Source organism: Bufo bufo, chromosome 6 (genome assembly GCF_905171765.1).
Source record: "Bufo bufo chromosome 6, aBufBuf1.1, whole genome shotgun sequence".
Taxonomy (NCBI): domain Eukaryota; kingdom Metazoa; phylum Chordata; class Amphibia; order Anura; family Bufonidae; genus Bufo; species Bufo bufo.
In genome coordinates this window covers 85,989,659-86,008,674 of record NC_053394.1, presented here as the reverse complement: position 1 = coordinate 86,008,674, position 19,016 = coordinate 85,989,659, and the positions used below count along the sequence as shown (strand labels likewise).

General features: G+C 42.6%; 1 protein-coding gene across 3 annotated transcripts in view; it reads right to left on the bottom strand.

Annotated features, from left to right (window-relative positions):
* The window catches only part of PRKG1 (protein kinase cGMP-dependent 1), a 1,174,838-nt gene that overhangs the window by 245,781 nt on the left and 910,041 nt on the right, over window positions 1–19,016 (bottom strand). For all 3 annotated transcript variants that reach the window (XM_040435670.1, XM_040435671.1, XM_040435669.1), the window contains exon 5: window positions 13,764–13,827. In XM_040435670.1, the coding sequence (XP_040291604.1) occupies window positions 13,764–13,827 (64 nt within the window). The remainder of the gene's footprint in view (window positions 1–13,763; window positions 13,828–19,016) is intronic.

The window sequence follows — 19,016 nt, the reverse complement described above, 5'->3', positions numbered from 1 at the left end:
TGGAAAGAAAGGCAGTGAAGAGGAAAAGTCCTGGGGGAAGAAGCTGTGGTGAGGTCTGCTACACGAGGAGAGGTAAGTGAAGGGAGAGGCAGTGGTGTACTAAGGGGGTGCATGGGGGGTGGTCCACCCTGGGTGCCCACTCTCAGGGGGTGCCAGAAGCAATGAACGCTTCCATCAATACAGATTGAAGCGCTTATTGCTGGAGCGCTGGGAGCTGCGGTCCTGTCACTCACCGCTCAGCTCCCAGCGCTCCATCCCTCCTTCAGGTTGGCGGTGCTCTGAATGGAGAAGCAGAAAGACTTCTCCCCGCTCCACCATTCAGCCTGCAGGCACAAACCGCACTGCTGGCCTGAGTGGGGGCGGAGCCTTCAGCCCAGAAATCTGCATAAGCACCGCCCATACAGTGCCTGCACGGAAGAGAGGTATGTGAGCTTCAGAAACGGGACAAGGTGAGTAGTTGTGTTTTTTTTTGTTATTTTTATACAGAGGGGGCACAGATGGCTTTATTACTATGGAGGGGGCACAGGGGACTATATTACTAAGGAGGAGGCACAGAGGACTTTATTACTATGGAGGGGGCACAGAGGGCATTACTACTATGGAGGGGACACAAAAGGCATTACTAATGTGAAGGGGGCACAATGAGCATTTCTACTATGGAGGGGGCAGAGAGCCAGAGAGCATTACTACAACGAAGGGGGCACAGAGGGCATTATTACTGTAAAGGGGCACAGTGGGCATTGTTACTGTGAAGGGGGAACAATAGAGATTTCTACTATGGAGGGGGCACAGAGGGCATTACTAGCCCAGTGGGCATTACTACTATTAGGGGGCACAATGGGCATTATTACTGTGAAGGGGGCACAATGGGCATTATTACTATGAAGGGGGCACAGTGTGCATTATTACTATAAAGGGGGCACAATGGGGATTATTACTATGAAGGGGACACAATGGGGATTATTACTATGAAGGGGGCACAATGGGGATAATTACTATGAAGGGGGCACAATGGGGATAATTACTATGAAGGGGGCACAATGGGGATTATTACTATGAAGGGGGCACAATGGGGATTATTACTATGAAGGGGGCACAATGGGGATTATTACTATGAAGGGGGTACAATGGGGATTATTACTATGAAGGGGGAACAATGGGGATTATTACTGTGAAGGGGACACAATGGAGATTATTACTGTGAAGGGGGCACAGAGAGGGCATAACTACTGTGAGGGGGGCACAATGTGTGCATAACTACTGTGAGACAGGATAATGAGGGCATAACTACTGTGAGGGGGCACACATCTGTACAAAACTACTGTGAAGGTTGTACAATGTAGGGCAATACTACTGTGAGGCGGGACACATTTTTTAAAGTATTGGAAGGGGTGCCAAACACCCTAGGCACGCCACTGGGGAGAGGCAGAGCAATGCTGGGAGTTGTGTTTTTTTTTTTTACTGGGACTGTATTTTATTGCTGAAGGGAACTTTGTGTTGTTGTGGTGGCTGTGGGAGGGAGTGATGTTATTTACATGGGACTGTATGTTGGAGGGGGCTGGAGGAGGGAGTGATTTTATTTACATGGGACTGTATGTTGGAGGCGGCTGTGGGAGAGAGTGATGTTATTTACATGGGACTCTATGGTACTGTATTTTGGAGGGGGCTGTAGATAGAGAGGGATGTTATTTATATGGGACTGTATATTGGAGGGGGCTGGAGAGATGGTGTGATGTTATTTACATGGGACTCTATGACGGAGGGAGGGAAATAGTGTTATTTACATGGGACTATACATTGGAGGGGCTGAAGGGAGTGAGTGGAGTTATGTTATTTACATAGGACTGTATTTTGGAGGGGGCAGGAAGATAGTGTGATGTTATTTACATGGGACTGTATTATAGAGGGAGGAAAATAACTACAAGGGGCACTGCAGGGGGCAGTATAAATACTAGGGGCACTTCAGGGTGAGCATTATAACAGTAGGGGGCAGTATAAATACTGGGGGAACTGTAGGGGTATTATAAATCCAGGGGACATTATAGGCATTTTTATTACTACTGGGGGCTCTATAGGAGTGACTTATAAATCCGCCTTATTTATACTAAGAGCACTATGGGGGCTTATTACTATTGAGGGGTCTGTAGATAACTTTCTTACCACTGGGGGAACAATATTGGGCCTTATTTCTACTGGGGGCTCTGTGAGGGTATTATTAATACTGGAGGTCTCTTCTATTAATGGGGGCACTCTTGGGGAGCATTATCACAGTTGGGGGCACTATAGGGGGCAGTATTACTAATGGGGGCATTCTTGGGGAGCATTATCACTGTTGGAGGCACTGTAGGGGGCAGTATTACTAATGAGAACATTCTAGAAGGGAATTATTATTGGTGGGACTATGAGGAGCACTATTACTATGGGGACACTCCTTTTTCTTCAGTATAGTATTTGGGGGTATTGCAGAGCACAGAGAGCAGCAAGATAACACTTTGGGGACTCCAGGTTGGGAGATGATGATAGAAATGTGAAGAAGTTAAGATGTTTGTGTGTCACACTCTGCAGAGACGCGGCACGGCTGAAAGAAGTTGTACGGACCAAATGGAGAAGATGATGACAGAAAAGATCTACATGGGAGGAGACGTCACCTGGGAAGTCCTGGATATGACAGGTATGTGCTGCTGTAATGAAAATACAGAAAAATGTGTTGTGTGGGGGGGGGGGGGGGCTTAGAGAACTGGACCATATTCATTGGGGCTTGGGCCCTGGATATTTTGAGACCCTAGCAATGCCCCTGCTGGTAGGTCACATGACACTTGGGGACAAGTCACCACTGAGGCCAGTTATTGGAAGAAGGTGCAAAAAGTTTTACATGCAGGGACCAGAAGTCCAGGGAAGACAGCCTGGGAGCCATGGAGGGACCAGATAACTATACGCTTTATTCATAAGCAAACAGAATCATCATGGTCAGACTGGCCCACCAAAGTACCAGAGGATCTTTTGGTGGGCCCAAGCTCTGACAATAATGAACCTGTAATAAAACAAAGCCCTTAACGTCCTGTACGCACAGAGGTTGGGCCCCATGGACTCCAGTCCAATGATGGATTTTATTACTTATATTCTAAAGGCCATATCCATAAATAGCTTAGTGCAATAATTTAATTTTACATTTGTATAAGGCATGCTAGTTATGCTTTAAATAAACCATATAATTATCAGTATCCTATAATTACAGCTGCAGAAATTTGTACAGATGAGCTTGCCTGGCCTTTTCACACTGCTGAAGATTGTCACTGACAATCCTGAATTCTTCCCAAGGTTTTGGATAAATGGTGATGACATTTCACAGATGACAGCAGAACTCTGCTTGTAGGTGAACATTCCCTCTGGAGAATTACGGCCTTTACTCTTGTGAAAATAAGTAGGACTCGGCTACATAGTAAAATTTATTTAGAGTACAAGTGTTATAATAGGATTGTAAAAGGTATGCCGTGCGGTTCTTGTCATGGGAGAAGAAAAATCAATATGACCTTAAAACTCTTAATAGAAAGTATAGAATAACAATACAAAAGTCAAAATCTGGTCATAAAAAATGATTGCAGTTAAATAAAGTCAATTACCGGTGCCAGCAGTCACTTTTACCTATTAAAGGAAAGGACCACCTTCACAGCACTTTTTTACTGTTTTAATGCATTCATCAAAAATAAAACATCTTTGCAAACAGTCTACAACAACAACCATCTGCAATGTGATTTTCTCACCTAAGGGTCGCAAAGGCAGCTTGGAAATTTTTACTTATGTGGGTATTTGTCATGGAACAGGGGAGTCCGTGGTTAACATCTAGGTACTCATTCTCCAAGATCCACTAGGGTTAATTTTCATAGTAAGATAGTTATCCTCTCAGAAACAAGAGTACTTGGGGACACCCCCATAAGAATTAGCAGAATCTACAAACTCCATGTAGATGTTGTCTTTGCTATGCACTAAGCCACTATCTTAAAATCAGTCATTTTCTTTGATCATGCTACTGTAAATTGCTGACAGCACTAGTTAAGGGGTGGGGAGAGCAATAGAAACATGTCATTTGTAGAGATTCTCTCCTCAGGAGTAATGAGAATATAAAGTTTTATTCTGCCAAATTCTGCTCCAGCAAGTACCCAGAGTGCACTCTATAAAGTGTAACATAGTAACAAAGTATATAAGGCCAAAAAAAGACATTTGTTCATTCAGTTCGGCCTGTTATCCTGCAAGTTGAACCAGAGGAAGGCAAAAAAACAAACAAACTGTGAGCTAGAAGCCAATTTTCCCCACTTAAGGGGAAATAATTCCTTCCTGACTCCAATCAGGCAATCAGAATAACTCCCTGGATCAACGACCCCTCTCTAGTAGCTATAGCCTGTAATATTATTACACTCCAGAAATACATCCAGGCCCAGCTTGAACTCTTTTAGTGAACTCACCATCACCACCTCCTCAGGCAGAGAGCTCCATAGTCTCACTGCTCTTACCGTAAAGAATCCTCTTCTATGTTTGTGTACAAACCTTCTTTTCTCCAGACACAGATAATGTCCCCTTGTCATAGTCACAGTCCTGGGGATAAATAGATGATGGGAGAGATCTCTGTACTGACCCCTGATATATTTATACATAGTAATTAGATCTCCCCTCAGTTGTCTTTTTTCTAACGTGAATAACCCTAATGTTAATAATCTTTCAGGGTACTGTAGTTGCCCCATACCAGTTACTACTTTAGTTGCCCTCCTCTCCAGCTTTGCTATTTCTGCCTTGTTCAGAGGAGCCCAGAACTGTACAAAGTAGTCCATGTGTGGTCTGACTAGTGATTTGTAAAGTGGTAGGACTATGTTCTAATCACAGGCATCTATGCCCCTTTTGATGAAACCCATTATCTTATTGGCCTTGGCAGCAGCTGCCTGACACTGGTTTCTACAGCTTAGTTTGCTGTTCACTAAAATTCCTAGGTCCTTTTCCATGTCAGTGGTACCCAGTGCTTTATCATTTAGTATGTAATGGTGATTTGCATTATTCCTTCCCATGTGCCTAACCTTACATTTGTCAGTGTTAAACCTCATCTGCCACTTCTCTGCCCAAGCCTCCAATCTATCCAGATCCCTCTGTAGTAGTATACTGTCCTCTTCAGTGTTAATTACTTTACACAGTTTAGTGTCATCTGCAAAAATTAATATTTTACTATGCAAGCCTTCTACAAGATCATTAATAAATATATTGAAGAGATTAGGGCCCAATACTGACCCCTGAGGTACCCCACTAGTGACAGTGACCCAATCTGAGCGTGTACCGTTAATAACCACCCTCTGTTTTCTATCACTGAGCCAGTTACTTACCCACATACAGACATTTTCTCCCAGTCCAAGCATTCTCTTTTTATATACTAACATTTTATGTGGTACAGTGTCAAATGCTTTGGAGAAGTCCAGATATACGACATCCATTGATTCACCGCTGTCAAGTCTAAATGTACCTCCTCATAGAAACTGATTGAATTAGTTTGACATGAACGATCCCTCATGAAGCCATGCTGATATGACATATTTTGCTTATTTTCATTGAGTTACTCCAAGATAGCATCACTTAGAAAACCTTCAAATGGTTTACCCACGACAGATGTTAAACTTACCTGGCTATAGTTTCCGGGCTCTGTTTTTGGACCTTTGCACTACATTTGCTATGCGCCAATCCTGTGGAACACTCCCTGTCAGTATAGAGTCCTTAAATATCAGAAATAAGTGTCTGGCTATGACATTGCTTAATTCTCTTAGGATATGGGGGTGTATGCCATCTGGTCCTGGCGATTTGTCTATTTTAATCTTTTTAATACGCCACTGTACTTCTTCCTGGGTTAGACAGGGCACTTTTAATGGGGAATTTACTTTTACATTCTGCATTTCATCTTACAGTTTATTTTTTTCAGTGAATACAGTGGAGAAAAAATATTTAATAGCTTTGCTTTCTCCTCATCGCTCTCTGCAACTCCCCCCTCATTACTCTGTAGAGGGCCGACACCTTCAGATTTATACTTTTTACCGTTTATATAATTGAAAAACATTTTAGGGTTAGTTTTGCTCTCTTTGGCAATTAATCTCTTGGTCTCTATTCTGGCTGCTTTTATTTGTTTTTTACATATTCATTAAAGTTTTTCAGTGCTTCCTAGCTACCCTCCTATTGTAGTGATTTAAATGCTTTCTTTTTATCATTTATTGCTTTCTTTAAAGTTCTATTTATCCACATTGTTTTCTTCTTGTTCCTAAATCTTTTATTCCCATAAGGTATGTACCTCTCACAATTAGATTTTAGGATGCTTTTAAAAATATCCCATTTTGTGGCTGTATTTTTATTTTTGAGGACTTTGTCCCAGTTAGTTAGGCCTATGGCCTCTCTTAGTTGGCTAAATTTCGCTTTTTTGAAGTTTGGTATTTTTGTTCCTCCCTGAATAAACACTCTTTTGAATGATGATTGGAAGGTTTCTTTATAGTCACTATTTCCCGGGTGTCCCCCAACCTGCACATCTGTTGTTCTGTCAGGTCTATTGGTTAATACTAAGTCCAGTATGGCCATCCCTCTAGTCGGGTCCTGAACCAGTTGGGAAAGATAATTATCTTTGGTTATTGCCAAGAACCTGTTTCCTTTATGAGATATACAGGTTTCAGTTTCCCAGTCTATATCTGGGTAGTTGAAGTCCCCCATAATAATACCCTTATTATGATTTGCTGCCTCGTCTATCTTGTTTTGTAGTAGATTTTCTGTGGACTCTGGTATATTACTTGGTTTATAATAAACTCCTATTAGTACTTTATTATTATTTTTGCCTCCATGTATTTCTACCCACGGTGACTCCACATGTTCATGTCCCTCACTTATATTTTCTCAGACTGTGGACTTTAGACAGAACTTTACATAAAGGCAGACCCGTTTTGGCGATCCTTTCTAAACAGACTGTAACCTTGTACATTAACCACCCAGTCATAGCTATCATCCAGCCATGTCTCAGTTATTCCCACTATGTCATAGTTCTCCTCACACATCACTAATTCCAGTTCACTAGTTTTATTAGTCAGGCTTCTGGCATTAGTATACATACATTTAAGAGGTTTATGTATATTTTTTTTACCCTACACTTTTCCTTCTGAGCTGTTCTAGTCCATCCTTCCATTCCTCCCCCAGTCCCATTACCTTGCCCCCGGTCTCTATCTGCACTATCTTCCCATCCTATAAAGTAATTACCCTCCCCTAGTCCCTAGTTTAAACACTCCTCCAACCTTCTAGCCATCTTCTCACCCAATACAGCTGCCCCTTCCCTATTGAGGTGCAGCCAATCCCTATGATAGAGCCTGTAGCCAATAGAGAAGTCGGCCCAGTTCTCCAGGAACCCAAACCCCTCCTTCCTATACCAGTTCTTGAGCCACTCATTAACCTCCCTAATCTCCAGCTGCCTTTCTTGTGTGGCTCGTGGTACCGGTAGTATTTTGGAAAATAGTACCTTTGAGGTCCTTTCCCTAAGCTTTTGACCTAAATCCCTAAAATCATTTTTAAGTGCAATCTATTCTTTGCTCTACAGCCCCTTCCCTCTGCTCTGACAGCTGTAGTGGTGTCCTGTTTGGATACTACAACTGTCACTCGGGCTCTGAAGCAGATCAATGCAGAGAGCACTTTACAGTGAAGCCCGATCCTAGGCACTGGCAAGAGCAGAATCTGGCAGAATAAAACTTTGTTTTCACTCCTGATAAGGAAACGCCACGAAAGGTATGTCTACACCGCTCTCCTCAGGCCCTACTTGTCAACAGTTAAGATGGTCAAAACTGCTGATGCCCTTTAAACAGCAATTTAACATTGGTTTATGTCTAAAGTTACCATGCAAACCTATGCGCATCTATGTTAACATGGCTGAAACAAATGCAGTGTAGTCTGATCCTGCAATGTCAGATTCCTCTATCCATTCCCTAATACATTTGGAATTTTAGTAAGAAGAAGGGGACATATGGATGCCAATATTACTGCAGGATCAGACTACATAGGAATTGCTTGTAGTCTGGTTACCAGGATGGTAAAAAAATAAATATATATAAAACATAATCATGACAGAAATGGTGTATTTACCTTATATTGCTAAGAAATAATAAAATAATAATAATAACATACGCCAGATCTGTGGTGGTCTGACCTCTGTGACAAGCACTCATCCGGTGCTGAAGATCTTAGGAAAGAACTAAGTGCTGTGGCTCTTTCATAAACTCATCCTACATAGTGGTGCTCCCAGCCACCCGCAGAGAAGGAACCTGCGACATAGTCCCCTTGAAGTAAAAAGGACTATGCTGCAATTCGCTGTCAGCAGGTGAGTGGGATTATAGCTGGACAATAAAAATCTGTGAAGAAGCCACGGCACTAAGTTCTTTCATTCCAAGGATCTTTAGTGCTTACTCAATTCATTCTGATGGTGGGCTCCAGTAAGTCAGACCCTCATCAATCATTAAGCCATGGCTTATCCTAGAAATATACTGTACACTTACTATAGAGGGAAAACCTCTGTATATGACGTCTTCTTTCTCTAACATTACAAGAGTAACCTTTTTCTGTTACATTTCCTTCCAAGAACGTATCCATTTGCACTTACAAAGTAAACTCATACTTTGTGGTCATTTACTTTCAGCTTATATCAATGATGAAATAAGACCCGTCGCAGTCACACCATACATGTCTGTCTATGTCAGTAGTATATTGTTTTTTTCCATTTGCCAGGGGCCTGCAGAGCTTTATAAACAGTTACTGCTAGAAAATGCTTCAGAACGTCTCCACTTGCTGTCAAACAGGATACTTCGGTCAGCAGGAAAGACGGCAAGCTGAGTAAAGTACTGTGTGGAACAGGGAAGATTATTGACAAAATCGACTGAGTCGTTGCAAATGCATGCCGGAAAAGATACAAACAGGACATTATCAAGGCAGTCAAATCAGGCAGGGACTCTGTGGGTCATGGGAAAAATGAATGCTGAGGAAAACTGGTTGTGTTATCGAGAGATAACCAAATGCAGTAGTGTAGTATGAATCTCCCACAACCACTATCTGACATGCCATAGCTCTTTCTAGATGCAAGATTTGGCATTGTGCCATTAAAACTGTGACCATTAGGTGGTCTGAAGTCTATCAATTAGTGGGATAAAGCAGCCTGCCCTCATGACACCATCATAAACACTGCCACCCCAGCTTAATCCTGTAACTACTCCTCCATATACCCTGCCCACTGCCACCCCCTGTGAGTCTGTAATCACACCCCCGTAGACCTACCCAATGCCACCCCTCTGTAAGTCTACAGTTAAACACCCTGCCACCCCCTCCATGAGTCTGTAATTGCACACTTTCCACCTCTCTATAAATATGCCTTTATACACCTGATAATTGAGTATCTTTCCTTCAAATGCATTAGATGACTGTTAGAAAGCATGGCACACTTTACGTAACTATGTGACTGGCAGCGTAAAGAAGCCCAACCAAGCATTTGGAATACTAATCAGCCAACCCCATAATCATTTCAATAGGGGTACACATGGTCTTACATGGAGACATCAGCTGAAGTATTTGCTTTGTACTGTTTTCTTGTTTAGGTTGTTATGTAGGTCTTCAAGACCTAGGTGCAACTGTTACCTTTATACAAAAATTGCCTAACAATTAGATTTTTCAAAATTTCTTATCACATAAGTTTTCAGTATATTATTTTTAGAACTAGTGACTTTTAAAAATACCTTTATTTGTGCGGGTATAGGTATGTATATACCAACAAAGTGTGCTACAATTCAAAAGGATTATATATAAATTTCTTTTGATAGGGGAGTAACGACCCCTAAACAGGACATTCACTGGTGACACAATACTGTCTATAGACTTAGCGGTTCGAGGAAAAACGCCAAAAAAGGACAGGGTCTGAGAGAGGGCAGGGCAGACACACGCTTTCCCTAACAGCCCTATTATCTGCTCAGCCCAGGGTCACCCCCTGATGGTGGGAGTTCCCTGTCCCCGAACCTAAGACTATCAAATCCCTAGATCAACCCTATCCAGGGAAGAGTATTAGATACAAAAAAAACGGTTAAAAGAACAATGTACCGAAAGTGGAAGGTGGTCCAAATATATGGAATCACCACCTGCCCTCTCAGAAAACCAATCACAATTGTTGCAGATACAGGGAGAGTGAAGGGGAGTCCAGATTATGGGATAATCCCCAATCCTCTCAAATAGACAATACGCACGTTTTTAAATATGCACATCCTAATACACAGACCTCGACGCGTTTCACCTGAAACAAGGCAGGCTCATCAGGAGGTAGGTAGGTATTTGGACATAGTACAACCATGATACAGATGTGATCAATGATACCTGATACCAAGATGATAATATAAATGGAGCAATACTTAGCTAGAGATGTTTCATAAGGGAGGCGGAGGTTAAAGGGTTACCGCATGGCAAAATATATACACCCCATCAGAGGATACATGATGTTAGTGCTGGCAAAGACGCCCCCCTGCTAGTCTGCTCAAAGGCCCAGGGGTGTATATATATATATTTTGCCATCCGGTAACCCTTTAACCTCCGCCTCCCTTATGAAACATCTCTAGGATGTGCATATTTAAAAACGTGCGTATTGTCTATTTGAGAGGATTGGGGATTATCCCATAATCTGGACTCCCCTTCACTCTCCCTGTATCTGCAACAATTGTGATTGGTTTTCTGAGAGGCCAGGTGGTGATTCCATATATTTGGACCACCTTCCACTTTCGGTACATTGTTCTTTTAACCGTTTTTTTGTATCTAATACTCTTCCCTGGATAGGGTTGATCTAGGGATTTGATAGTCTTAGGTTCGGGGACAGGGAACTCCCACCATCAGGGGGTGACCCTGGGCTGAGCAGATAATAGGGCTGTTAGGGTAAGCGTGTGTCTGCCCTGCCCTCTCTCAGACCCTGTCCTTTTTTGGCGTTTTTCCTCGAACCGCTAAGTCTATAGACAGTATTGTGTCACCAGTGAATGTCCTGTTTAGGGGTCGCTACTCCCCTATCAAAAGAAATTTATATATAATCCTTTTGAATTGTAGCACACTTTGTTGGTATATACATACCTATACCCGCACTATCACAAATAAAGGTATTTTTAAAAGTCACGAATTCTAAAAATAATATACTGTTACCTTTTTACCCTTTAGTCTACTCCCCTGGTCACATGTCTGACAACAGAGGAACTAAGCTGCTGTCACGACTGAGGATGGGGGAAATCCTCAGCCGTGTAAAGCCTGGTCATGTTATGGCCTACTCGGCCAGGAGAACAGGATAGGGAGCAGGTCACCTCCTAACAGCGTCCCTACCCTGACCCTAACTCCTAACTGCATGGGCCGACCTTAAAGGTAGGAGGACCCATGCGCAGGAACCTCGGATCCCTAACTCACCCTCCGTCCGGTCCCTGTGCTAGGAGTCAGAGTAAGACGCCCCACTCCTCCTAGGCACGGAGGAGCAGGAGTCTCAACGGCCAAGCTGTTGGGAAAATGGGGGAACACAAACAGTACTATGGATATGGCAGGTAATGTGAACTAGTTCCACTTACCTGCCACAGCCTTGCTGACTGGATCCCTGTGCAGGCAAGCTGAAGTCCAGACAAGATTCAATGAACCCAGCAAACACACAACCACACACAGGAACCCAGATCCATAGCTGCACAAATATACAACAGGAACAAATCAACTGATCATAACATAACATAGTGTATCACAATTTATGATCACAAGGGTGGCCCACACTGGCAGATGGAAAAGACCAGGAGAGTTCCTCCAGCTTACAAGGCTGGAGTACCCCTCAGAAGTCTGTCTAAACTGAGGCTTTATAGCCCAGGCAGCCACACCCACAAACGGACACACCCAGTGCACACACACTAGGAAGGAGATTAACCCTTCCAACACCAGGGAAGGGAAAACACCACTAATAGGAGACGTGCACACAATAACATAAAAAGCAAGTGCACACATACACACAAAACCGCATGCACAACATAGCAAGCTGCAATGGCACAGCTCAGACTGCTACGCTGCCACATACATACTGTTGCCAGCGGCAACCACAGGTGAGGCAAATACCACAGCCCTCACCTGTGATTGAACACCAAAGAAAACCGCTGACAACCGCATGCGGTTCAGGAGTCACGGTCATAGCCATGGCCGTGACAGCTGCTGTCTGTTTCCAATGGTGACTAGCAGTACTATGAAAGTAGTGTAGGGATTTGCTCTGGTAGGCAGGGTAAGCGGACGCAGTACAGAGGCAAGAACACGGTAGTAAAGCAAAAGTTCAGTGTTTATTGACAGAAAAGTTTAAAAGTAAAACAAACACTTTGCAGAGTCCTGGTGTTAATTCACACAGCACAAAGTCCACAGAACAAAGATGTCATCTGGCAGGCTGATTTATCCACAGAGTCCACAGCCGTCCACAGCAGGCTTTAGGGCACCAGATTCCCAGCGTGTGGCTCTCCAGCACGGTACCAAACATTTAGGTCCCTAAGCAGAGCCTAACCGAGCTCCACTGTCAGGTGGAGGATAAATTCCTTCAAGCTGAGACTGCTGGCTGGGTTTTTATAGCCCAGCCCAAAACCCGGCCTGGACCGTAGGGAACAGCCACCCACCCTGCTCTTTGGCTGCTCCCAATAAGAACCGGCCCGGATCGGCTTTACAGCCATACTAAGTAAAACAACAGTGTCAGCCAGCACTAGCTGCTGCTGACACACAAAATTACCGGTTCTTATCTCACCGAGACCAGGAATCTCGGCGACACGTACCTTCCCTCAATGACGGACCCTTGCGCCCTCCTATAGTAGATATGTGCATAACTTGAAAGAATGACTTGAAATTTGTACAAAAATGTTGTACACATTTCACCTGTGAGGCTACTTTCACACTAGCGTAAATATTTTCCGGTACTGAGATCCGTCATAGGGTCTCAATACCGGAAAAAAACACTTCCCTTTTGTCCCAATTCATTGTCAATGGCAACAAAACGTAACTGAAGGAAACAGAATGCACCAAAATGCATTCCGTTTCGTTCTCATACCGGAGAGCAAACCGCAGCATGCTGCTGTTTGCTTTCCATTCTGGGATGCGGATCTGTTTTCTCTGACACAATACAAAATGGATCCGTCCCCCATTGACTTTCAATGGAGTTCATGACGGATCCGTCTTGGGTATGTTAAAGATAATACAACCGGATTCGTTGATAACGGATTCAGACTGTTGTATTATCAGTACTGGAAGCGTTTTTGCTGAACCCTGCCGGATCCAGCAAGAACGCTTGTGTGAAAGTAGCCTAAAATGTTATAAACTGTAAGAAGCAGTACACGTCAACCTGAAAATGTCATCAGCTATAAATGACATCACAACAAATCTTGATATTCATAAAATGTAACAGGTGTCACAGTAGGACAGAGGATAAGGAAATGATTAGAGATGAGCCAATCCATTAAAAAACTCGGAAATTCAACCCACATTTTTCTAAATTTCAGATTCTAACTAAACCAATTTGATTCAACAGAATTGAGGAGAGATGAGAAGAGAAAGAAAATAAGTGATAGAAGAGAGAGTAGAGGACAGATATTTCCATAAACGTTTGGAACACTTTTATTCAGGTCGAATTTATTCAGACCCAAATTGAATCAGCTGGCTGAATAGGAGATTCTCTCATATCTAGAAATGATGAATGGTATTTTTCTTACCTCTTCAAGTACATCGGCAAGTTTACTAAGTATTTCTTCAGAAAGGTCCTGGAATGTTGGTACACTGAAAAAAAGAGAAAATAATTATTACACACTTCTGAAATGTCCCAGAAGATATCTGTAAACTGGTATTAAAGCTGCATAAAGTATATCCATCTCTTGCTGAGATTTCCCGTTTCGGAGAAACCAACATTGTAATTTACAGACGCTCATCTGTGCAGTTTTGCTCCTGTCCCTTAATCTCTCAAAGTAATTTGAGCTATCTTGAGTTATATCTTTTCTTAATGTCAAGCTCGATAAGCTAGAGGGTTTTTCTGATAAACAAAGCCAATAAACTCCATCTAGCTTGTCAAAGATTCTCTTAAGTCCCTTGGACATCGTGATACCTTATTAAAGAAACAGACATTGGCAAACAGTAGTATGAAAGCACACAGCCCAGCTCTATGCATCAAACTAATTCTATTGCTGCCAGTTAACTGGGGGATAAACCTTCTTATCTCAGATGTAAAGACACAATTGGGTTATTGCTAGTGGAAAAGAAAAGTAATAATAAACTATGCAATCTTACTTCTAGCATATTCTTACAAGACAATATAAAAACCATTTAAAAATATGAACAAAGAAAGATTTGGGTTTGATGGAGAACATTCTGGACCCTAAGGTACAAGCTATTCCCACAGGTGTTTGGTGACAATATTGAAGCTCCTGGGCCCCTCAGCAAAATCTGTAACAGAGTACTCCACCTACCAAGTGCTATTTATAATAATGGTACACCTGCAACCTTTGCACCCCCGATTATAGTTATTCCTATAACAATGGCTTCCCTATTTGTACATATCTGTTATATCGGTGGCCCATGCCCACCACCACTACCCAGGATGAGCATGGGTGCCATGTCACTCATCCGGCTGCTGTTGTTGATCTGGCGGTCCAGTCCTGCTGGCCTTCCTCTGCCCTCCAGCAAATCCCATGTCTCGCCTTACTCAGACTGCCTTGCCAGCTAGACCTTTCCAGTCTGTCTGTAGGGTGCATGGGCATGCTCTTCCTGGCTCTTAAAGGGTCAGTGTTCACACACCCTAATCTTCACCAGCCAATAGCTGACAACCTTTAGGTACTTAGGTTACCTTCCCCTAGGGGAGGGTACCTAAACAAAATAGATGTTTCTAGTTTGCTAGTTCCTGCCAAGATGTGCTGTTCTGTTTATCTGCCTGTGTACAGATCTCTGACCATTTCCTGACTGACCCTCCACTGCCTTTACCCTTTGCTGCCTGCCTTGACCTCGGATCTGTTTTATGCATTTGCATGTACTCTGCCTGCCCTACCCTTGGCCCGCCACTGGCTACAATTTTGCTTGACCACTCGTGTTTGACTCAAATCACATACTGCATCCATTACAATAGCATGGCTTTGCAGAAGAAGAGTCCAGATGCTGAACTTGCCAGCCTACAGCCTTTCCCCAATAGAAAACATCTGGCACATCATGAAACAAATAATCTGCCAAAAAAGACCCAGGACTGTTGAGCAGATAGAATCCTACATCAGACTAGAATTGGACAACACTCCCCTCCCAAAGCCCCAGCAATTGGTCTCCTCATTTCCCAGACATTTACAGACTGTTGTTAAAAGAACAGGGGATGCTACACAATGGTAGCCATGGCCCTGTCGCAACTTTTTTCAGATGTGTTGCTGCCATCAAGCTTAAAGTAATTTATTTTCATGAAATTATAAAATGTCTCACTTTTAACATTGATATGTGTTCTATGATGTATTTTGAATAAAATAGGGGTTAAGATCTGAAAATCATTGCATTCTGTTTGTATTTACATTTATTTACCTTTAACACAGCGTTCAAACTTTTTGGGAATTGGGGTTGTATCAGGGGCGTCGCTAAAGGCTCATGGGCCCTGGTGCAAGAGTTCAGCTCAGTACTCTGTGGAAAGGGGCAGGGGAGCACATAGCCTTCACGCTGCCTGAGGTAAAAATTGAAAATGCACCCCCCATGCCAAATTCTTGAGCAAACCCCTTTCCTCCAGCCAGAAGTGTAACGTGAAGATTCTCTGCCCCAGTGCAAAATCTATGATAGAACCCTACTAGCATGCACTTTCTATAATACTGGTGTCTTCTTATACGGCACAAGGGTCTATGGGCCCCCTCAGGTTTATGGGCCCGGTAGCGACTGCTACCTCTGCACCCCCCACAGCTACGCCCGTGGGTTGTATATAAAGTTTCCTTTCACTTGACAACGTCTATTCTACAACCATAATGAGAAATTTATTATCCATATTTGTATTCCTTTTTTTTGTGCCAAGGCCATTTATGGTGTTATTTCAGAACCTAATGTGAGACTAATGAACCATGATGCTTAAATGGGTTTTCCAAATGTTTTATACTGATGATTTATCCTGAGGATATGTCACCAGTATGTGCTAAATGGGGGACTGTTTGAAGAGGTCACGACGCTCACAGGAGCAGCTTACCAAGCACAGCACCATCCACTGGATAGCAGCTGTGCCTCATATCACAGCTCAGCCCCATTCAATTGAAAATGATGAAGCTGTACCTAGGCCATATGACCGATGAACATGAAGTCACTGGCCTAGGAAGAGCATGCGCGCTGCGGCCTCTTCAACAGTTGATTGGTAGGGGTCCTGGAAGCCCTGTGGATAGGTTGCCAGTATAACACACTCAGAAAAACCCTTTAACAAGCACCAATACAATAACAAATGACTGAGTAGGAAACTAGCTTAAGGGTTAGTCAATCTTTCTCTCCAACAGAAGATTGCAGTGGTGGTGAAGATGGTAGGAGCCAGCATAAGCAAAGGCCCCAATTTGAATTTGTCTGTGGTACACTCTAGTCCAGGGATGCTCAACCTGCGGCCCTACAGCTGTTGCAAAACTACAACTCCCAGCATGCCCTAATAGCTGTAGGCTGTCCAGGCATTCTGGTAGTTGCAGTTTTGCAACATCTGGAGGGACGCAGGTTGGGCATCTCTGCTTTAGTTAATATACATAGACAGCCTGTCACTGCGATCTCCTATCAGTTTGTGTCTAAAACTCCTATGCATAGCAAAGTATTATGGCACACCGGTAAGTAGCGCTCAGTGGTTGGGATATATCCTCAGTAATAAACAAGATGAAACCACGGCACATATCATAGCAGATGTAGGGGGTATACCTATAAGACAAAATTACAGGGTTGACACAAGTGTTTCAGTCCATCTGGGCCCTGAAATTTTGTCATATAGGTATACCCCCTGCATCTACTGTTATATGTGCCATGGTTTCATCTTGTTGAAACCTCCTTTGAAGACCCCCTATTAGGACCTATGTGTCTCCATGGTAGCAAGCTACAATAAAACCCTCTGTAGTCAGATCCTGCAGTCACTTTCCCTTCCACCTGTACCTCTTGTTATCCTTCCAAAAATGTATATTAGTAAGAATTAGAGTAAAATGGATGGGAGTATGAATGCACTATGAGGTTTTTTTAATTAATATTATTTGAAAAATTGCATTTGACAAAAATGTGTAAAAATGTTTCAAAGGTGGGATTTCCCAATAAAGTTAGAAGGCATGTCTTTATTTTGAAGGCTGGTGAATACCAGATGCATTATCATCGTATTATCACATAACTCTTTTACGTCTTTTCATGCAATTTGAAATACAATTATAGCCTCTCGTAATGATTATTTGTGAGAATACAGATGACTGTAGTCAAGAAATGCTTGCAACAAAGCAAAAGCTGAAATGCATAAATGTGCACTGAGCTAAAATATGTGGGTTATAAACTGAATGTGACAGCTCATTTGTCTAGCTACCAACCAAAGTCCATGGAGGGATATTGGTTTAATAATCCTCCTCTGAAGCCAGGCAAAATACACCAATGCTGATTGTGAATCATTGATGATATTATGGGGCTTTTGAAGAAAACATTTATTTTGAAGCTGTCAAAGCCTTCTGTATCCTACAGCTTTGGGAAATGTCACCTTTCACATGTCTAGAACTGCATTTAATAAATTAAATCTTTCTTCTGGGGACACAAATTTACAGAGAAAACCCATAAAGCCCAACACATTCTATATGTCAGAGAAATTAGAAAGCTGTGCTGATTGGAAACAAAACATATCCTGATTACTTTATTATCTATTGTTCTGCACCACTATCATACCCATCATTATAATATTACCATTTAGTTACAGTTCCAAAATCACCACCAGCATTTATATGACTAGGAAACATCTGAAACCAAAAGCCTTGGTGTCCTTACCACCAACAACAATACAAACTGTTATAATTAGAAGTAAGCAAAGTATTCATAAATTAGATTCTGCTGCTTTGACGAATTTTACAAACAAATTTGCTTCATGATGAGAAGCGCATTTCTTTGTAAGTAGTGGGTGCAATGACAGGGCCCCGTCATTGTACCCCTCAGATGCCACCTTCATACATGATCGCGGCATCTGATGGCAATAATCGGGTGTAAAATAAAGTAAATAAATTAAACCATACTCATCGATTTGCTTGCGACGGGCCAGCCACCACCATCTTGATTGAAGATCTAGTGTGAAATCTTGATTTTGTGCAAGATATTCAATCAAGATGGCGGTGGCCGGCCCATCACAAACAAACTGATAAGGTAAGTATGATTTTATTTAGTTTTTACACTATTTCAGGAGAAATCAATTTGCTACCAAGGAGCACGAGAAAATTTGGCTTTGTGGACTTCGATTCGCTCAACACTAGTTATAACTATGATCTAATTATGACATCTTACATTTAGTGTCAGGAGCTTGCCCAACCATGATCCTGTGCATGACTTCCCAGGAGGGTTGCCATGCCGAACAACCAAACTTCGGTTGATCAGTCCATCTGTGAGCGTCCCATCCCAGAGCTAGGCAGGGGATTTAACTCTAGCACTGACTGCTGCCCTTGCCTGTGATTTTGGTCCTGAGCTCCTGTTAGTTCTGTCTGCTCAGAACAGTACTTCCTTTTTTAAAATCTTTCTATGTATTGACTTCAGCTTGTTTCTGGTTTAAACTTTTGTCTATAGCCTAGGCTCCTACTGATTCTCCTAACTTTGACTCCTCTGTTTTTTCTAGTTTAACCCTTTGTCTTCTGTTTTGTCTTCTATCTACTCTTCCGTCTTAGACTGGCTTGTTTTACTTTTCTGCTACTCCTTGGAATCTGACTGGCCTATATCTTAGCCTATGTCCCTAGCAGGCAAGTCCAACTGGACTCGTGGTGGACTCTGGTGAA